Source organism: Chiloscyllium plagiosum, unplaced genomic scaffold (assembly GCF_037043375.1).
Source record: "Chiloscyllium plagiosum isolate Xiang-an unplaced genomic scaffold, Cpla_swu_hap1 HiC_scaffold_12, whole genome shotgun sequence".
Lineage (NCBI taxonomy): Eukaryota > Metazoa > Chordata > Chondrichthyes > Orectolobiformes > Hemiscylliidae > Chiloscyllium > Chiloscyllium plagiosum.
This window is the reverse complement of record NW_028270150.1, coordinates 23,598,374-23,621,071: the sequence shown is the minus strand read 5'-3', so window position 1 is coordinate 23,621,071 and position 22,698 is coordinate 23,598,374. Positions and strand designations below refer to the sequence as shown.

Sequence of the window (22,698 nt, the reverse complement as noted above, 5' to 3'; positions counted from 1 at the left end):
GCTATCCACTCTGTCTATACAGATTTTGTCAACCTCAATCAGGGTCCCCATCAACCTCTGTCTTTCTAACGAAAATAATCTTACTCTACTCAACCTCTCTTCATAGCTAGTGCTCTCTATACCAGGCAATATCCTGGCAGACCTCCTCTGCACCCTCTCCAAAACATCCACATCCTTTTGGTAATGTGACAACCAGAACTGTATGCAGTATTCCAAATGTGGCTGAACCAAAGTCCTATACAACTGTAACATGACCTGCCAACTCTTGTACTTAATACCCCATCCAATGAAGAAAAGTATTCTGTATGTCTGCTTGACCACTATCAACCTGCATTGCCATCTTCAAGTTACAATGGACCTGAACACCCAGATCTCTCTGTACATTAATTTTCCCCAGGGCTCTTCCATGTACCGTATAGTTTGCTCTAGAATTGGATCTTTCAAAATGCATCACCTCGCATTTGCCTGGATTGAACTCCATCTGCCATTTCTCAGCCCAAATCCCCAATCTCTCTCTCTCCTGCTGTATTCTTTGACAATCCCCTTCACTATCTGCTACTCCAATCTTAGTGTCATCTGCAAACTTGCTATTAGATCACCTATACCTTCCTCCAGATCATTTATGTAAATCAGAAACAACAGTGGTCCCAACACAGATCCTTGTGGAACACCACTGGTCACAGTTCTTCATTTTGAGAAGCTCCCTTCCACTACTACTCTCAATCTCCTGCTGCCCAGCCAGTTCTCTAACCATCTAACTAATATAATCCTGGACCCCATGCGACTTTACCTTCTCCATCAGCCTACCATGTGGAACATTATCAAACACCTTACTGAAGTCCATGTATATGACACCTACAACCCTTCCCCCATCAATCAACTTTGTCACTTCCTCAAAGAATTCTATCAAGTTGATAAGGCATGACTTCCCCTTCACAAAACCATTTTGCCAACACTGATATGCCCATTTTCTTCAATATGGTTCATCCATAGCTAATCTGGTCAACAGTATCCCCCAGGATGTTGATAGTGGGGGCTACAGGGATGGTAATTTGATGGTATTGTGTGAGGCCAATGCTACTTACCAGCTCAAAACTTGCTACGTTTGGGGCTGCATGACTTAGCACTGCTGTCTCACACCACTAGGGACCTGGGTTTGATTTCAGTCTTGGCGACTGTCTACTTTGAGTTTGTACATTCTTCCTGTGTCTACATGGGTTTCTTCCAGGTGCTCCGGTTTCCTCCCACAGTTCAATGATGTGCAGATTAGATGGATTGGCCATGGAAATGCAGAGTTATACAGTAGGAGGGTTGGTCTGGGTGAGAAGCTCTTTGGAGTGTAAGTGTGGACTCACTAGGCTGAATGGCCTGCATCCATAGTGTAGGGACTCTATGATTTGGAGACACACTGCTTCAATATCTGAGTCATCAATGGTGCTGAACATTGTACAATCAGCAGCAAAGATCCTTACCTCTGACCTAGTGATGGAGGGATGATGATGTGTGAAGCACATGGTTGGTCCTACGACACTAATTTGATTAATTCCTTCAAAGATGATTTGGGGTCACAATTAACCAACAACCACAACCATCTTCCCGTTCATATGACACCAACCAGTGGAGAGTTTAACCCCTAATTTGTGTAGTTTTTTTTGCTAGGCCTCTCCCAGCCCAATTACATGGGTGCCTGAAGATGCACTTGGCTTTATTCATCCATAAACACTTCAGTAAAGTTAACCAAGACTTTCTGGAATTGTAGTCAAGAATGTGATGCTGGAAAAGCACAGCAGGTCAGGCAGCATCCGAAGACCAGGAGAATCAACTTTTCAGGCAGAAGCCCTTCATCAGGAACCCTCTGATCTCCAGCTTCTGCAGTCCTTATTTTCTCCGATCTGGAATTACAGCCCAGAATTAATAAGCTGCTTATCCCCATTCCCCCACCTTATTTTCTACACATAAATCGACATGTTCCTAGCTACCATCATTTGAGGAAGGGCAACTAGACCCAAAATGTTAACTCTGATTTCTCTGCAGATGGTCCCAGACCTGCTGAGCTTTTCCAGCAATTTCTATTTTTGTTTCTGATTTACAGCATCTGCAGTTCTTTTTGTTTTTATTTTGTATAAAGATAAAAATAGGTTAACCTATTAACAACATAAAGGATACACATCTTAAAGGCTCATTGTCTCTTTTAATGTACTGAAGAAACAAGGACTATTGGTTTTATACAATGTTTAATACACCATCACCTCAAACTTAGTTCATAAGGTCAATACAACATTATAGGGTGGAAACATGGTGTGGGCAAAATTTTCTCCCACAGACCCACACCATCCACACTAACCTTTCTTACACAATCAAATTAATATTACAAATTATTAACCTGAACAGTTGACCCTTTTCGCTCTCCACAGATGCTACCAGATCTGCTGAATATTTCCAGCACTTTGTATTTATTTTTCATTCAGTAGCCTCTTCCACGACCTCACTCCATCTTCAAAATAGTGAAGAGATTTTAAGTGAGGTTGACACAAATCTGAATACTAACTGAACCCACCTTCAAAGCAAAGTAAAAGAGAAAATGCTGGAAATACTACAATTCTATGGTCAGAAATTATGATTACTGATGACCAAAGATTGCCCAATTGATTCAGGCCTATGGAGTTGGAAAACATTTTTATTCTTAGTTGTCAGAATGGTGGCTTCTGTAATAAATGTCTTATTCAATGAGATTGAAGGATTAAGTAATAATCAAAGGAAGGACTGAGGAGAGGGAGGAAGAGGGAGAGTGGGTTACTGAGCAAGAGTCCAGGTTGTACTAGCTAGATATAATAGTTATCTCCTGTAATAAGTGTCTTTAACATGATGAGTGGTGGTATGAAAAAAAAAATCAATATGGCACATGATGGTGCAGAAGGCTTTGACTTATATAGAATATTCAGCTGTTTTTCCATGAATTAAAAGAAACTTAAAATATTATATTGTATAAATATTAAAATTGCAAGCTTATATTTATAACACAGCATTGCTTTGGAAATGAAGAGCAAGGATGGTTGGGATTAGCTCAAGAGAGAACAATTGAATTAGGTTGTCCCCCTTCCACGATCACCACATCATTTTCAATATGGTGTCACACTGACGTCCATCAAGAAACTTCAGAGTTCTCAATAAATAATTCTGTTGACAAATCCTGAAAGACTCTTCTTTTATTCAACCCAAGCGTCATTTAATCCTGACGTTAAAAGACGACACTTGAATTGCTCCAGCACAGAAGGATGTCATTATGTCCATGTTCCTTCTTCAAATAAGCAATGTCCCTGCCACCTTCTCCCTGAACCCTGCATGTTCTTCCCTTTTGTTTTTAAATGCTATCCTAAAATCGCAAACAGCTTCATGAAAATAAAAATAAAAGTTGCAAAAAGTAATGATCAAAATAATTCTGACAATTATATGTCAATCCCCTCTTAGATCACGTGCTTAAAAAGGATATGTTTGTATATTTTTTATCATTCCAGACAGTTCAGGAAAATCTTCAGGCAGGAGAGCATGAACCCGACATGTTGGACAAGTGCTGTTCTCTTTTAGCCATTTCTTGATACACTATGGGAGAGCAAATCATAAAAATAATATTTACAGAACAGCTTGAAATAATACTGTATCTTTAATAAGATAAACAGTCCAAGGTGCTTCACAGAAACATTAAAGCAAGGTCTGCCATTGATCCATATGAACAGATTGAAGCAGATAGTCAAAAGCTTGGTCTAAGAAACAGGCTTTAATGCAGTCTCAACTTCACAACACTTTAAATCTACCATGTGCAGAAATTGCAACAATTACCCTTTTTCCAATACATTCCACTTGCATTTTCCAGAACTATCTGAACAGTCATTGGTCAAACAGAGCTTGAGTATCACTTAAAAAAAAGCATTTTGTTGAAGCTTTGAGTGCAAGTAAAAAGCTTTGACAAAATGTGCATTTTTTTCAGTGATACAGCAATCTGAATCATAATTTTATTTCAATGAACGGTAGCCTTTCAATTTTTGGAAATCTTATGAATATCACATAATACTGACAAGGAGAGAATTATACAAAAATGTGCCATTCTTGCAGTACTTTAAATGCTCTTGTATTTATCAAAATATCTTGTCTTTTGTTTTTTTTTGCGGATTGTGGGGGCCTGGCGCTGGACAAATTGGCTGTTATTTTCTGTATCACAACACTAATCTCAAATGCGCTTCCTGGATAAAAGACAATTTTTTTTGAGTCACAGCAAATTTCAATTGTCCTCCCTTGCTGATGAACATGAAAATTCAATTTAATTTTTTTAACAGATCAGAAATAGCTTCGTTGACCCTGGTTTCACTGTGTGCAGCAAAGAATTGGTTCTATGACCATTCTTCCCTGCACACACGTTGTTACCACCCAAGCAGGCCATTTCTTATAACTGATGAATGATGAAAAATGAGATGAATTGACAGCTATGCTTACCATTTTATGGAAGTGATGTTTGCATTGAAGCACACACATAGTGTCTGGTGTTAAATCTTCATGACAAATAATACATGGCTCATCATCAAATGTCTGTGAGAAAAAATAAGGAAAGTTTTTCAAAGACTATTAAAAACTATTTTAAAAACATCTTGCTCATTATGCTCCATCTAATGACCTTAGCTCAGCTATAGGTCTGTCTTCTGACCTTCTTTCCACTAGGAATACATTATGCTACATGGGGAAGTGAGGAGACTTGACATTGGCAAAGTTTGTCCTATCTTAGAATAGAAACAGTCAGCTGGAATTTAATTTTTAACTGATGTGGAATTTACTGCAAAGTGGCATCTCAGGCATCTGTGTTAAACTTGTAACTGCATCCTTCAGTTTAAATGTTTTCATTGTAGACCCCCGAAGTGTGAACTGGTGGAAGACAACAGGATATCTGGGACCTTACTGAATCAATGAGATTGAAGGATTAAACGATATTCAAAAGAAGGACTGAGGAGGAGGAGAAGGAGGAGGAGGAGAAGGAGGAGGAGGAGGAGGAGGAAGAGTGGGTTACTGCACAAGAGGTAGCTGTTTAAGTTGTTTAATACCTGTAGGCTTTCTCTGCAAGAGGAACTGAGTTTGTCCTATTCCTCCACATGTTCCACTTGGCTTAATTCTTTTCTCTTTAGAAATTGTCTAATTATCTTTTGAAATCCATAAACTGACCTGTTTTCACTATACTTACAGGAGTTGCATTTTAGATCATAACCGTTTACCGGGTAAAAAGTATTATCCTCATGTCATATAGAGGCATAAAGGTCTCCAAGCAGCAAAAATGGTCTTCAGCCCATTGAGTTTGTTGGTACCTTAACTCAGTGTCCTCAGGTTTGTGACCTGTCCACTGACAGGAACAATTCATCTCTATCCTCTCTCAGATCTCTTCTCCTGTGAAGGTTAACAGCCCCAGCTTCTCCAATCTATGCTTCAATCATCAATACAAGCATTCCAGTAAATCTTTGTTTTTATGAATCCTCTTTACCTTCCTATCGTGCCTGAAGCATGGTGCCCTGAATTAAATATAATATTCAAGTTCCCAGATCAGTGCTTCATTGTAACTTCCTTGCTATTGCACTCAAAGCTTCTATTTATAAAACTACTTTGGATGTTGGAAATCTGAAATAAAAATAGAAAACGCTGGAAACACTCAGCAAATCTGACATCATCTCTGGATTCAGAAACAGAGTTTCAGGTTGATGACCTTTAATTTGAAATGATTAAGGTGAATAAACTGAAATGTTAATTGTTTCTCTCACCGCCACTCACTCAATTATTGAAACTCTATCCTCTTCATACTGGCTCAGTGGTTAGTACTGCTGCCTTACAGCACCAGGGTCCCACGTTCAATTCCAGCCTCAGGCAACTGTCTATGTGGAGTTTACACATTCTCCCCGTGTCTGTGTGGGTTTCCTCTGGGTGCTCTGGTTTCCTCCCACAGTCCAAAGATGTGCACGTCAGGTGAATTGGCCATGCTAAAAATTGCCCATAGTGTTAGGTGCATTAGTCAGAGGGAAATGGGTCTGTGTGGGTTACTCTTTGGAGGGTCAGTGTGGATTTGTTGGGCCGAAGGGCCTGTTTCCATACTGTAGATAATAAAAACAAGATTTGAAATTCAGCCCTGTACTCGAGTTTTATTTATTCATTGATGGGATGTGGGTGTTGCTGGCTGGCCAGCATTTATTGCCTGTCCTTAGTTGCCCTTGAGGTGTTGGTGCAGAGCTGCCTTCTCGAACCACTGTAGTCCAAATGCTGCAGGCAGTCCCACAATGCCCTTAGGGAGGGAATTCCAGGACTTTGACCCAGCGGCAATGAAGGAACGGCAGGATAGACAGTCTGAGGTCTTTTCTTATCCCTACCTTTTTGTTGTAAGGTATACTTTACTATCACTTACTGGAGGAGTGCTTTCATGCCATTGTGAGGCAGTCTGAACTTTGTTCACTTTCCAAGGCTGTGACCGGGCATTTCTAGCAGCTGAAACAGTAGTTGGTCTCAAACCTTCGCTTGATGCTGCAGGTAGTGTGTGTGAAGCACCAAAGTCAGACGTTGGCTTTTGTTGAACAAGGGTTGCTGGCAGTTGAAAGGTGGCAGGCGCAACCTGGACCTATAAAATGAAAGATAGGGAGAAAGAAGCATACGTGCACCATGAAATTTCTTCAATGAAAATAATGAGTCCTGACAACAGGACGGAGGCACGGTGGCTCAGTGGTTAGCACTGCAGCCTCACAACACCAGGGTCCAAGGTTCGATTCCAGCCTCATGTGACTGTGTGCAGTTTGCATGTTCTCCCTGTGTCTGTGTGGGTTTCCTCTGGGTGATCCGGTTTCCTCCCACAGTCCAAAGATGCGCAGGTAGGTGAACTGGGCATTCTAAATTGTCCACAGTGTTAAGTGCATTAGTCAGAGGGAAATGGGTCTGGGTGGGTTACTCTTTGGAGGGTCGGTATGGACTGGTTGGGCTGAAGGATCTGTTTCCATACTGTAGGGAATCTAATCTAATCATTTAATTTTGAATTTCCCATCATACATACATTTCAATTACAATTTTTAGCTAACTACCACTTGCAAATAACACAGCAGAATTAAGCCTAGTTTTTTTTTCTGAGTTTAATATTTAGCTTTAGCTGCTTCGATCCTAATTCCCTTTCTAAGCCTCTCGCTGCAAACTAACAAACATTAGCCATTGAAGGGGCTAGTGGAATGCATGAAACTTTTGGGAACTAGACCTAGTTCCACTGAAAGTGACAGGTCAGCTCCTGGTGATCACTGTTGGAAGATGAGCAAGAACTGCCTTTGGTGCTCAACTCTGCAGTTTAAGGAGTGTTCAGCGAAAACAACATACTCCTATGACAAAGAATGGATTACCAAAATGTTGTGGAGGGGTGGACAAGGTCAGAAGTCACACAACACCAGGACCTAGTCTAACAGGTGTATTTGAAATTACAGGCTTTCAGAGTGCTGCTCCTTCTTCAGGTGAAGTGAAGAGGAGCACAAAAGCACAGATTTTTTAGGCAGAGAGATCAAAACGTTGTACAAATGATGTGAATGGAGTGTCAACACGTTGAATACCAAATCTCTGCAGGTGATCACAAGTGTCTGATGATATGAGTAGAACGTCACCAGCTGAATAGCAAGTGAAGGGATGATCTATGATCTGATTATTTAAAGCAGAGATATAATTACCACAAGTTAAAAATAAGGCGGCGCTGGAGACAAACCAAATAGCTGGAATAACATGCGAGGTATAAGAGTCGTGTACTGAGGGTCTAACCAAAGTAACAAGTAATCCAAAACTGTACAAACTAATTAAGGTAGAGCGATCATAAATTATCAACATGGTGTCAAAACTGGACAGTAAGGAAGATTTTACAAATAAGACCAATAGAATACCCTTCCTCTCCAGTACTTCTCCGGAGCAGACAGATTATGCTATGTTCTTTGCAGCCTTCAATATGTCATCAGTGACAACGAACATCTCGCCAAGATCATCCCTACACCTCCACTTCTCACCTTTGAACAACCACCGAACCTTAAACAGACCATCATTTGCAGCAAACTACCCAGCCTTCAGGACAACATTGACCAGAACACCACACAACCCTTCCATGGCCACCTCTGCAATATCATTAACATGGATAACCACCATCACTCGTGCAAACACCAACCAGCATGTACATGACAGAGACAATACTGGCTGAATCACAGGAGTATATCTCATACACTGCTAGCAAGGATACTCCAAAATATGGTATATTGGCGAGACCATGCAGATGCTATGTCAATGGATGAATGGACACTGTGCAACAATCGCCAGGCAGAAATGTTCCCTCCCAGTCGTGGAACAGTTCAGCGGTCAAGGACATTCAGCCTCTGATTTTCAGTAGGTGCCCTCCAAGGTAACTTTCTAGATACACAACAACACAGAATCGCTGAGCAGAAACTAATAGCCAAGTTCTGTAGCCATGGAGACGGCCTCAACCGTGACCTTGGGTTCATGTCATGCTACATGTAACCCCACCATGCAGTTCTGTACCTGTGAGGTCTCCCTTACTGTCCAGTTTTGACACCATCATGTTGATAACTTTTGATCGCTCTACCTTTGAACGGCTTTGGATTACTTGTTACTTTGGTTAGACCATCAACATGTGACTCTTATACCCAGCATGTTTGGTTTGTCTCCAACACCATCTTATTTTAAATTTTTTGTAATTACTCCCTGCCTCAATTGATTGGATCACAGGTCATCCCTTCACTTGCTATTCAACTGGTGACACTTTACTCACACCGTCTGACACTTCTGATTATCTGCAGAGACTTGTTATTCAACTTGTTGGCATTCTACTTACACATTTTGTACAATCTTTTGATCACTCTGCCTATTAATTCTGTACCTATGTGCTTCTCTTCACTTCACCTGACAAAGGAGCAGTGCTTCGAAAACTTGTGATTTCAAATAAACCTGTTGGATTATAACCTGATGCTGTGTGACTTCTGACTTTTCCAAAATGTGTTACCTCTGGAGATAGTACCCAGAGAGGTTGTAAAATGAGCTAGTAAATCAACAGCTGTTGTGTCATGATGCTGAGGTGATGGAGAGAGGTCAGTGAAGAAAGGTAGAACAACCAGCTCTTCGCAGTGAGATGGGGACTCTTGGGTTATGGTTGACAGAAGGCTGCACATTTTGCTTGGAATTGGGGCCATTATCAGTCTTGTTCACAGCCCAAAGATAAAAGTAGATCAAAGTGAACAAGTCTGTGTTTTTGACTTAAATCTCTACACATATGTTCAGACGGAGGTATGGAAACTTTTATTTCACCACATCCTTCTCTCTCATACATTATGAGTAAACCTTCAAAAACTTGGGACCACACCTCCATCCTTTGAAACAGTAAACAGGGATAACTGAGGCATCCAGCTGTTGAGTTTTCTTCATTTAGACAATTTTCAGATTCTCACCTTTGTTTTGTCCTGATGATCCAAAATGAGTTCTGCCACTCGATTAATTATTTCATCGCATACTAATCCAGAAAGGGAACCGCCATTTGCATTACGAACCTCTCTAATGAAATTAGTCAGATGGGTGCTGTAAAGCAGAGTGAACAGTTTTGGTTCAGTATTGGCTGTAAACAGTCATTACTGACTTTATTATTCTAGTCGACAAGATGAGAACCTATGTTTAAGCAAAGGTGGCTCATAATAATAGAAATATTCATGTAAGATTACATAAGTGTAATTGATTTGGCTTCAAACCTACCTTGAATAATGAGGAAACATGGTCAAAAGACGGCTGATGATTTTATCAAAGCTGCTTTTGGGTTGCAGAGATGTTGCATTTGCAGGTTGACTTGTTGAATGCAGAGTATCAGGAGACGTTGCAATTTCTGGTACAATGTGTGTGCCTGATCTATTATTTACTGGTATCCAGGCAGACTGTGGCTTTGTCAAAGAACTGTCATGTTGAATTTGGTTTAAGGAAGACTGGCTTTGTAAGCTGAATGTTACAGATGTTACAGGTGAAGCCTTAGCCGTTGCTTCAGCAGTCCTTGGGGCTGCTTGCATTAAAGCCGCCAGAGGTTTCTGTGTTGCAGCAGCTGAGGCTTGTGCAATAGACGCAATCTGGTTTTGTATCTGCAACTCTTTACTTGCAGAAGAGAAAGATGCTATAATGGCAGGATCATCATTCTCCAATAGCATCTAAATTTAAAACAAAAACATCTTTCAATGGGAACAAGATAAATATAGGTTTTCTCTGTATACTTATGTTATGAATTCTGTTACAATGTTACTTTATACAAACCATGTAATCAAACACATTTTTTGACCCATCACCAAAGGATACTTCTATTCCCAAAACAGGAATCATCTCCACATATGCCCCCCTTACTGTTGAAACTGCCTCCTCTCATTTACACAGTCACAGTCTTACGAAATGGAAATAGACTCTTTGGTCCAACTCATCCACGATGACCAGACATCCTAATATGACCTAGCCCCATTTGCCAGCATTTGGCCCATATCCCTTTAAACCCTTCCTATTAATGTAGCCATCCAGGTGCCTTTTAAACGTTTATGCATGAATTTATTCGTGAATTTATGCATGAATTTATGTAAAACTCTGTTATTTCACTTTTTAGATTGGAATCAATCTAAACATCAGGTCATAGACAGAGAACACAGGGGGCTAACACCTTCAACATATTGTCTAGCTATCACCATTGTTAACAGCTAACCCGAGAATGCAACTTTTAAAAAAAGGGTTTTGTAATTTACACATGAAAGGAGTGAAACTATCAATGTATTCTAACAGATGAAAGGCTTAACAGACAATCAATTCTTCAATGTATAACTTCAGTTACAACACACTGCAAATTTTTGCTATAAATTCTGTGTTACGATCGAGCCCTCCACAATCACCTGATGAAGGAGCGTCGCTCTGAAAGCTAGTGTGCTTCCAATTAAACCTGTTGGACTATAACCTGGTGTTGTGTGATTTTTAACTTTATCCTTGAGGTGGCAGTGGTGTGTTGCTTCCTTGAACCACTGTAGTCCAGTGCTTTAGGCTGTGTATTTGCTTGTGCATTCTGTGTCACAGCAACATAGTTAATGACAATCTGAACATCTGGCCTTTTCTGCTAGTTTAAGATGTTCAGTATTCTTAGACCATTTGCCCAGGACCGAATTAATAATTTTTAAAAAGTGTAAGGATTAGATGTAGTGACATATTTTGCGAGTTTATACACACACCCTGCAGATAAATTCTGAAACATGACTACAGCATTTTCTTCAGGTTCTATGATTTTGAATGGAGTAATCTCCAATTCTATATAATTTGAATAACCTGTAATATAAATGACACAAGATGCACATTCTTCAACAGATTGTATCAGCATTATGGTTTCAAACATGTAAGTTTTTGTGATATGTTTCACTAAAAATCACTTACGCTAGAGTTTGGAGGTGCTGGGAGACTTGGAATAGAGATCGGTGGAAGGCTGCTTAGATGAGCTCCATTCTTTAACCGAGTCAACTGGTTATTAAGGTCTGTCTGTAAAGGTGAATACTTACTGTTAGTACTCAATCTTGAGAACCTTTCAATTATTTTCCCCCAAGTATTAATGAAAAGTCAACATGGAAAATGTAACTGTAAAAGACTATCAACCATCATCCAGAATACCCGTGGTTGTCTTCGTGCAAATCTGAACCTGAGCATTATTCAGCTGAAGAAAACAAACACAATATTCTGTCTGCTGACACAAGAATTAACTCTTTCTCCATATTAATTAAACAGTATACAAAGTAATCTGTAGAATTCTATGTGAGGTAAACATTGTACCAAATCCAGCCCGAACTCACCTCACTTTGATTGATTTGTTGGTTGATTGTAAATAGAAATGTTTTCCAGGCTGCAACTGACATTTGCCGTTGTGGATTAGTTGGGATTGGGCTTCTGCATGAAAAGAGAACAGTCAAATATCATAAAATTCCCCTGAGAATTGCATGCCATGTTGTTTCCTACACTGATATAGGTCTTGTCAGGATTTTCCTCCAAAATCATATTAGGCAATTTGTATGCACATCTTTGGCTATATTTTGGGAATAGATTTCTCACCACATCGGATCATATACGGAACCCCTGTTTACAATCCCTGTATTTATTATCTGTTTCATTTCATGATGTTTCCAACAGTGGAAATGCTGAATTTATATCCCATTTCTAATTGCCTGGGTGGCTACCTTTGGAAAGCATTTTTCCATCTTGACTTACTCGTCTAATTCAGAGGGTATTAGGAGTCATGTAGATTAACATCAATTAAAATCAATTAGTGAACCAGTGAGCATTTTATAAAAAAAGAACATAGTTTTGATCGTTACTGATGGCTGCTCACAAAGTTAGTGATCTGATTTTACAAATTGCTGGAATTCTTGACTGCTGGACTGCCACTGCCATGCTTTGGAAATGAGCACCGACAAACACTAGACAAGCTCAGCATGAAGACTAGATATAATACCAGATTAAGAACACAAAATGGAGCATGTGCAGTTGCAAAGCAAGGGAAAAAGAAATGCAGATCAGTCAAATTTGATGATACTAAACATAATAAGGCTAGCAAGTTTGAAAGAAACATCCTAGAAATTAACAAATGAGCTGGATAGAACATTTAGGTGGACCTTAGATGGACAGGACAATGGTAGAGGAATGGATTGGAGAAAAGCATGAGTGGTGCTCATTCAGCAAAGTATGATGGAAAACAGGTCAAACACACTTCCTCTCCCCTTTCAGTATTCCAAAGGGACCATCCCCTCTGCGATACCTTGGTCCACTCAGTTATGAGATGTAACCCCTGCCTTTTTATCTCTTCTCTGCCCAAGGTCCCAAACAATCCATCCAGTTGAAGCAGCAATTTATGTGCATTTCTTTCAAACTTGTCTATTTACTTTGTGCTCACAATGTGATCTCCTCCATTATTGGGGAGAGTAAACATAGACTGGTTTGTGCAATCCAGTTAGCTTCTGCTTAATGTTGACTAATTTAACCTAGTTAATAAAGTAGCCTCAGTATAACTGTTGAACTTTTGCAGTTTCACTTTAGTGACACGGTCAGACTTGCTATTTTGTGACCTGCATACTCAATTGGCCTTCTCTCCAGCTCCTGTCCTCTCTGTTCTTTATTTCCTTGTGCTTACACTTGTCCGCAGCTTTGCTTCCAGCCTGGCTCCTGTCCCTAACCTTGGCTCACCTCTCGCTGTCTCACAGAACCTTTGCCCATTCATGAATTTGCATGGGAGATTCTGGCCTCCGTCTAGTGTTAGGAGTTAGACAGTACAGATAGTCCTGGGACTCCAGCTGATGCATGACTGCACTGACTAACTTCTGCCATGAGATGAACCCTGGTCTATATAAGAATACTGCAATATGAGCAAACTCAGCAAACACCTTGTGTTATGTGATTTTTTAACTCTAAACTCAGTACGGAATGCTTTGGAGAAGCCCTAAAGCGTTCACCCTGGACTCAAACATTAAATCTATTTCTTGTTCTTTCTCCACATATGCTGCCAGACAAATGGTGAGTTTCCGCAGCACTTTCTATTTTTATTTCAGATGTCTAGCACCCATAGTATTTTGCTTTTATTTTACTGTATGGCAAGTGTTTGATTGTAACCTCAGCCATTGTGGGGACGGAACACATGGTGTGGGCATCACTCTGCATTGCAAACCACTCATCTAGCCAATGGAACTAATTGACACTCTACTCATCATGACTGGATAAAAGTGTCCAGAGAGTTCCTCCCTTCCCTGAGGCCTGTCATCACTGCACCTTGGAACCCAGGTCAACAATTGTAATGAAATTCCAGATGCAGACATTGCTTGTAAATGTTGCTGTCGCAGACCCCCACAAACTCCCAAAGCTGTAGCTGCAGCACAGCATCTGCACTGCCATATGTATGGAATCTTATTTTATTGGTTTAATTCATGACAGTTTATGTATCTTAATACAGTTTTTAAAAAACTTTTTAAACTGATTATTTTATCTAATTTAAATTATAGGTGGGATAAATTAATTATTTACTCCTGACCTCCCAGCAACATCTTACAATTTTTTCTCCACACCACTGACTCATTAGAATTAAGTCATTGTCACGTGTACTCAAGTACAAAGTACTGTATTTCAGTGAAATGTGTACAATGTTGCCACACAAGGTGCCATCTTAGGTACAAAGTACCTTGGTACAACAAACCTTAGATACTAAAATGGATTAGGTACAAAAATAGAGAAATAAAGAGAAAAGCTATAACAGCACAGTGTACTCTTTTAGGAAATAATTCATTGCATAAAATAATCAGTGCACAAGGTAGAGAAGCCATGACTTGGAAGTGCTGGTGTTGGACTGGGGTGACAAAGTTAGAAATCACACAACACCAGGTTATAGTCCACCAGGTTTCTAAATAAACCTGTTGGACTGTAACCTGGTGTTGTGTGATTTCTAACTTTGTGGAGAAGCAGGGGTGTAAATCCTGAGATTGTTTAACACTTGATCCAGAATGACAGAGGGGGTTTCAGATGTTTTGGGCCAAAAGACCTCCTCCACCTGTACTTCACTTGTGGAGAAAATGGCAATAGAAAGAGAAAGCCCCCTAATCCTAGAATTATAAATTAAACAACATTTCAGACTCACCTGGTAAGTGCCTTCATTTTATCTATCATACGCTTGGCATCGTCAGCTGCTCTATAATGGGAAAAGAGCTGTGTTCTCCACCAGCTCTCCAGCACAGACACCTAAACAAAAGTAAGGCAGCAATATTACATCGAGGAGATCAAAAATAGAAGTAAAGTAACCGGTAACACTTCAATCAAGTAGCGTTTACTTTAGTATGAAAAAATCCTAACTTCTACAAAATTGTAATAATATTATCCTGGAAACTATCAAGATGTGGCCACATTTCTTTCTGGCTCTTACTAATAAAAGATCACCCTTTGTTCCCAACTCCAATAATCATGTCTGAATGAAATGGTGTCCTGTCGTGTTTTGCCCACATTGAGATTAAATCACAGAACTGTCTGAATTGAAAAGACCCTTACATTAGCTTAATGAAAAAGTATAGCATGGTATAGTTTTGAAGGCTGGAAGTGAAGGTGAACCCTGTCCAATCCATTGAGAGTTGGGTACATTGAGGGAACTGGTGTTGATTTTGGTGAAAAAGGAGATTTATTAGGGAAAGAAGAAATAAATCAGATATTCAGATTGCAATCCAAAATCCTTGGCTGGAAAGTGTGCCAGTGAGAGTATTAACTCCGGAGGAACAGCTTTATATCCTATAAAGACATCAATGAAATAGAAGAAAGATCTTGCTAGTGTTGCTGCAATCTCTAACTTATTGCTGAAGAGCAAGGAGAGGAACTGTCATACACTGCAGCATTCTCATGAAAACATAAAAAAACTAGGAACAGGAGTCGCTATTCAGCCCACTCCATCGTTCGATGAGATCATGACAGATATTCTACTTCAACACATTTCCTGTACCAACTCCTTGGTGTTTCAATACATAAAAAGCTATCAGCCTTAGTCTTCAACATATTCAATTTGGTGACAGAGAATTCCAAGTTTCGGCACCATCTAAGTGAAGAAACTCCCCCTTATCTCAATCATAAATGGTCTTCCCCTTATCCTGAGACTGCGTTCCCAGCCAGCCCCAGCTAGGGTAAACATCTCTCATGCATCTATTCTTTCAATGCCTGTAACCAGTTTGTAAGTATGAATGAGATCATTTTTCACTCTTCTAAACCCAAGAATATTGACCCAGTCTATTTAATTTTGCTACATAGGACAATGCATCCATCCAGGAATTAGGTTAGTGACCATTTGTTGCACTTCCTCTCTGGCAAGTGTATCTTTCCTTGGGTAAGGAGAAAAAATAGCATTCAAAGCTCCAGGCGTGGTATCATCAAAGTTCTGTTTAATTGCAGTATGCCATTTTTAACTCCATGTGCAAATCTTCTTGTAATAAAGGCCAACATACCACTTGCCTTAATTGCTTGCTGTACTTGCATTTCAACATTCAGTGCCTTATGAACAAAAGGGGACATCAAAATCCCTTTGAAATGCAACACTTTCCAGTCTCCCATCATTTAAGGCATACTCTTTTACTACTGGAGTGTTCACATTGTGATTCAGCTGCCAATTTTCTGCCATTGTATCAATTTGACAATTTTAGAAGGATAAAAGACTGACGGAGTCCTGTGGAAAGTCAAACACTTCTGGTTGCAAGTCCAGCAATCAGCAAACTGAATTGCTCAATTGACACACACACACAGTGTGACCTGGAAATAATACCAGTGGGATCCTAAGGCTGTGGGAGTATACTCAAGCACAAGTTACTGCCTTCAGGAGAAGTTTCTCTAAAGGGAAAAAATTGAAAATGAACTTTAAAATCTCTACCTCTGCATCAGTCGCTCTTTTATTAGTTTCTTGGTACATGTCATCACTCTTTCTAATGGCTTCTTCCAGCTTCTTCTTTTCTCTTGATGACTGATTACTAAAAATTCAGCAAAAATAATCATCTTTTTTAAGTATATAAAAGAACATTCAATTATGTTCTTTTTTTTAAAAAGTACAAGAACAAAATACATTCCAGAAATTTCTGTTGGGAGTCCAAAATAAACTTGCCTTATTTGTTCAAATTCTTGTAAACGTTTCTCATAAAGTTGTTTGTTTTCCTGAATATTTTCACTGTGCCTTCAGGGAAAATTAAAATTAAAATTAAGTTTAAGTTTAAGATAAAAATACCACCCATGTTCCTGTAACAGCAAAGGACACATTCTCCTTTTAGAGCTCCTGATTGAAATCAGAAGCCAAGAGGTTTGTTTTTGTTGATTAAGGAAAGAAATTAGCAAACTATTAGAGAATCTGCTTAGAGAAATGCTAAAACAAAGTCCCTTCAAAAAACTGCTGACAGGTTAAACGGTAATGAGAACAGGGAAATACTGGAAGGATTCAACATGTCTTCAAAAGAAATCTGCTGTTCTTGAGGTCTTTATGACATATGAACACGAATTTCAACTCGCGCATATTTCTCTTAGTAAGCTGTTCAACCATGACTTCAGACTATATTACATCTATTAATATGGCTCAAAAGAGAGATAAGTTGCCAAAGCTCTTTTGTCTTTTGCAAGAAGCAAAGCTTTAGCAGTGTCTCTTTCTTTTATTCTGTATTGCCAAACAACTGTTGAGATACTGATGTTCCAAATCCAGTGACCAGGACAATATTCCAACAGCATTCTCTCCCAAGGCAACATGCCCCAATCACTCAAAAACCAGTTCCGTCATCATTATGCCCGACACCAGACTCCTGAAGCACTGCTCTACTCTGAATCCAGTCACTGCAGGAGACTCCCAGCGGGACAGTGGAAACATTTCATCAATGTCCTCAAAGCATCCCTGATCAAAATTTCCACTGATGTGATTGCTGATTAGCCTAACATGAATAGCAGAATCTGTGAAGTATTTATTAGACTAACTTGCCTACAGAGCTACATTGTGCTAAGAAATACTAATACAGAAACAAAATACTATAAAGTAAAATATCAAATAAAAACAGAGTATGTTGAACACACACAGGTCAAACAGGATTCATCAAGACAGAATACAGAGTCAGTATGGCAGGTCAATGATCTCTAGTAAGATTCAATCTCCTACAAATAAACCCTAAACGTCTTTAGCTCGGTACACTGAAGAGCTGAGAGGAGTAACAGGGCCTTGCTTTAATGCCTCATGCAAGAGATGGGTTCAAAATGCTTTCAGATGTTTGAGTGATATGATGAGGTGCCATATCAAACTCAAGTCACATGCTGTTCCCAGCCAGTGTTTTTCTGGCAGCGCTGTACAGTATTTACTGAATGTTTGTAATTTTAAAAGCATTTGATTAAAACTCACTGTAATCTATTCTTGCTGAATGCTAGCTTTCAAATAAAATCCTGACATTTCTCCCATACAAAGATGACACTGAAAAGCAGATTTTGTAATCAGCATGTGAGCTGGAAACTGCTGTGCAGAAATAGGCCGTACACAACATTGGTTAGGCCACTTTTAGAATTTTGCATGCAATTCTGGTCTCCTTCCTATTGGAAGGATGTTGTGAGACTTGAAAGGGTTCAGAAGAGATTTACAAGGACGTTGCCAGGGTTGGAGGATTTGAGCTATAGGGGGAGGCTGAGTAGGCTGGGGCTATTTTCCCTGGAGTGTCGGAGGCTGAGGGGTGACCTTATAGAGATTTATAAAATCATGAGGTGCATGGATAGGGTAAATAGACAAAAGCCTATTCTCTGGGGTGGGGGAGTTCAGAACTTAAGGGCATAGGTTTAGGGTGAGAGGGGAAAGATATAAAAGAGACCTAAGAAGCAACTTTTTCACGCAGAGGGTGGTACGTATATGGAATGAGCTGCCAGAGGAAGTGGTGGAGGCGAGTACAATTGTAATATTTAAAAGGCATCTGGATGGGTATATGAATAGGAAGGGTTTGGAGCGGCAAATGGGACTAGATTGGGTTGGGATATCTGGTCAGCATGGATGAATTGGACCAAAGGGTCTGTCTCCGGTTCTGTACATGTCCATGACTCTGTAACTATATGACATATTTGTACATTTATAAGTGATGAACTGAGAAAACTATTTAACTGCTATTAATTCATCAGGTTAATCAGACAATTCCATATGCAAACCAGGACCTTCCATTTATATCTTTATATTTAATTATGTAAGTGACGCAATCAGATAATATTCAGATCCTATTTAAGGCTTGAATAGTTTGAAATAGCGAAAGGAATAAAATAGAATAGAATGGTCCATATTCTGCTTCATATATTTCAATATAACTTTGCCCCAAAACAGAAAGAGATCCTTTGTTTCTTGAACCTCCTAATATTATGATAGCCACTGTGATAACTTTCTCTGAAAATATACTTGCAACCTGTTGCGCTTTCTACGAACAATGGCCAACCAACTTCCTGTCTTAGATAAAACTTTTAGCTTGTTTCTGATGACAATAGAATGCTTTATTTTAGTAAATAATTTGCTTGGAGGAAATAATTCAGGGCTTCTGGGCAACACTGGCTGGGCCAACATTTATTTCCTATTGCTAGTAGCTCTTGAGGTGCTGCTGGTGAGCTGCCTTCTTGAACTGCTCCAACCCATTTCGTTTTGGTCAACTCACAATGCTGTGTGGGGTGGAGTTCCAGGAGTTTTGCCCAGTGACACTGAAGGAATGGTAATATATTTCTAAGTCAGGACAGCAAATGGTTTGGAGGGAAACTTGCAGGTGGAGTAATTCCCATATATTTGCAGTCCTAGTCCTTCTAGATGGCAGTGGTTGTGGGTTTGGAACCTTGGTGCATTTCTGAAGTGCACCCTGTAGATGGTACACACTGCTGCTACTGAGCGTCAGTGATGGAGTGAGTGAATGTTTGTGGAGGTGGTGTCAATCAAAGGGGCTTCTTTGTCCTTGATGTTGTCAAGCCTAGAGTGTTGATGGAGCTGTACCCATCCAGGTAAGTAGCGAGTATTCTACCACACTCGACGTGTCTTTAAGATGGTAGATGGATTTTAAGGAGCTAGGAAGTGGGTTATTTGTCTCAGAAACTCTAACCTCTTATAACTCCCTATTTATATGGCTAAACCAATTCAGTTTCTGGTGAGTAGTAACACCCCGGTTGTAGATAGGGATTAAGCTATGATATTGCCATTGAATGTCAAGGGTCAATGGTTAGATTCTCTCAAATAAAAACCAAAAGACTTGCTGACGCTGTAAATCAGAAACAAAAACAAAAATTGTTGGACAAGTTTAGCAGGTCTAGCAGCATCTGTAGAGTGAAATCAGATTTAATATTTTGGATCCAATGACCCTTCCTCAGATTCTATCTTGTTGGAGATGGTCACTGCTTGACACTAGCGTGGTGCAGAAGTTACTTGTTATTTGTCAATCTAAGCCAGGATATTGACCAGGTCTTGCTGCTTTTGGACATGGTACTGCTTTGATATCTGTGAAATCTTGAATACTGATGCAAATTGTATAATCATCAGCCAACAGCTCCACTTCATTGATGAAGCAGGCGAAGATGGTTGTGTCCAGGACATTACCCTTGGGAAGTTTTTTTTTTAAAAGTCAACTTGAAAACATATTAGTCTAAATGCATGCATGACAAAATAAACAGGATACCCTGATTTAGAAAATTCCAGGGCTGCAAAAAGAGGGGCTTTTCCATTGCAATAAGAAATTTTCTTTCAAACGTGTATTTGGTTTATTCACATACAGATAAATCAGGCAGTTTATATGTCAACTAAAGACTGGTAGTTATTTAAACTGTGTAAATTCTTAATCCAAATTTTACTTACATTTGATTTAAATCAGCAAGTGATTTAACTTTTGATTTGAGTATTTTTAAGTTATCATTATTTTCTCGCTTTTCTTGTTGACTCTTCTTGATTTCACTTTCCAAGTCTTGGCGTAACAAGTCAAGCTCAGATTTTAGTAACTGCAGAGAGGCATAAAAAAGGAGTTTATTTCCAAAATGCTTCCGAGTGTTTACTTAAATTGATGGAAAGTATTACAGCAAAAGTGACATATACAGGTAGGGAGTTTTGAGATTTGTAGCTCAGATTGAGTTTCTGAATGTAAGTTCGCTCACTGAGCTGGAAGGTTTGTTTTCAGATGTTTCCCCACCATATGAGGTATCATCATCAGTGAGCCTCTGGTGAAGCACTGATGGCATGGCCTGCTTTTTATTTATATGTTTAGGTTTCTTTGGGTTGGTGTTGTCATTTCCTGTGGTGATGTAATTTCCCATGGTGATGTCATTTCCTATTCTTTTTCTCAGGGGATGGTAGATGGGATCCAAGTCAATGTGCTTGTCGATCGAGTTTCAGTTGGAATGCCATGCTTCTTGGAATTCTCACGCATGTCTCTGTTGGGATTGTCCTACGATGGATGCGTTGTCCCAGTCGAAGTGGTGTCCTTCTTCATATGTATGTAAAGATGCTAGTGAGAGTGGGTCTTTTTGTGGCCAGTTCATGGATCCTGGTGGCTAGTTTTCTGCTTGTTTGTCCAATGTAGTGTTTGTTACAGTTCTTGCATGGTATTTTGTAAATGACATTAGTTTTGCTTTTTGTCTGTATAGGGTCTTTCAAGTTCTTTAGTTGCTGTTTTAGTGTGTTGGTGGGTTTGTTGGTTTCCATGGTGTCAAGAGGTGTGAGTAGTTTGGCAGTCATTTCCGAGATCTCTTTGATATAGGGGAGAGTGGCTAGGGCTTCTGGACGCATTTTGTCTGCTTGTTTGGGTTTGTTGCTGTAAAGTTGGCAGATTGTGTTCATTGGGTACTGCACCAAAGACGTCTCGGAAATGATTGCCAGACTGCTAGACCTCTTGGCATCAAGGTAGCCCACAAACCCACCAACACACTAAAACAGCAACTAATGAACTTGAAAGACCCTATACAGATAACAAGCAAAACTAATGTCATTTGCAAAGGACCTTGCAAGAACTGTAACAAACAACAATTGGACAAACAGGCATAAAGCTTGCCACCAGGACACATGAACATCAACTAGCCACAAAAACACATGACCCACTCTCACTAGTATCCTTATATACAGATGAGGAAGGACACCACTTCTATTGGGACAACACATCCATTTGGGACAAGCCAAACAGAGACATGCGCAAGAATTCCTAGAAGCATGCAATCCAACTGGAACTCTATCACCAATCTCATTGACTTGGATCCCATTTATCACCCCCTGAAAAAAACAACAGGAAGTGACATCACCACAGGAAGTGACAACATCAATCCAAGGAACCCTAAACACACATACCATCAATGCTTCACCGGAGGCTTACTGATGATGTTACCTAGTATGGTAATGAAACATCTGAAAACGAACCTTTCAGCTCAGTTAGCAAACTTACATCCATATACAGGTAGTTCATTCTACTTACAAGACTTTTAAAATAATTTATTAGCCGACCACTCATGGAGCTGACAGTGTACAATGAGTGATAGCAAATCAAAAGCCTATTTAAATTTCTAATAATTTGTTATTTCCTTTGACTTTATTAGAAATAAAAAAATTGGCATAGATGCAAAATGTTACTGTAAAGCAAATGATAGCAAATTTCAGCCCATTATACATCTCTGCCAATTTTTGAGATGCCTTTTAAATGACAATTTTAGCTGCCTCAACCACCACCTCTGGCAGCTCATTCCGTACATGCACCACCATCTGCATAAAAAAGTTGTCCCTCAGGTCCCTTTTAAATCTTTCCCCTCTCACCTTAAACCTCTGCCCTTTAGTTTTGGACTCACTACCTTGGGAAAAAGACCTTGTCTATTTACATGCCCCTCATGATTTTATAAACATCTAGAAGGTCACACCTCAGCTTTGATTAGATTAGATTAGATTACTTACAGTATGGAAACAGGCCCTTCAGCCCAACAAGTCCACACCGCCCCGCCGAAGCGCAACCCACCCATACCCCTACATTTACCCCTTACCTAACACTACGGGCAATTTAGCATGGCCAATTCACCTTACCTGCACATCTTTTGGACTGTGGGAGGAAACCGGAGCAGCTGGAGGAAACCCACGCAGACACGGGGAGAACGTGCAAACTCCACACA

The 22,698-nt window shown here is 39.8% G+C and overlaps 1 protein-coding gene across 4 annotated transcripts in view; it reads right to left on the bottom strand.

Annotated features, from left to right (window-relative positions):
* Positions 1-2,171: 2,171 nt before the first annotated feature.
* ttc3 (tetratricopeptide repeat domain 3) overlaps positions 2,172-22,698 on the bottom strand; it is a 115,640-nt gene continuing 95,113 nt past the window's right edge. For all 4 annotated transcript variants that reach the window (XM_087992505.1, XM_087992503.1, XM_087992502.1 and 1 more), the window contains exons 33-43: positions 20,417-20,556; positions 16,697-16,765; positions 16,469-16,565; positions 14,708-14,808; positions 11,886-11,979; positions 11,476-11,577; positions 9,787-10,226; positions 9,489-9,615; positions 6,428-6,637; positions 4,489-4,581; positions 2,172-3,600 (exon numbers count right to left, since the gene is read on the bottom strand). In XM_087992505.1, coding sequence (XP_087848631.1) covers positions 3,478-3,600; positions 4,489-4,581; positions 6,428-6,637; positions 9,489-9,615; positions 9,787-10,226; positions 11,476-11,577; positions 11,886-11,979; positions 14,708-14,808; positions 16,469-16,565; positions 16,697-16,765; positions 20,417-20,556 — 1,596 coding nt within the window. In that variant the 3' untranslated portion in view covers positions 2,172-3,477. The remainder of the gene's footprint in view (positions 3,601-4,488; positions 4,582-6,427; positions 6,638-9,488; positions 9,616-9,786; positions 10,227-11,475; positions 11,578-11,885; positions 11,980-14,707; positions 14,809-16,468; positions 16,566-16,696; positions 16,766-20,416; positions 20,557-22,698) is intronic.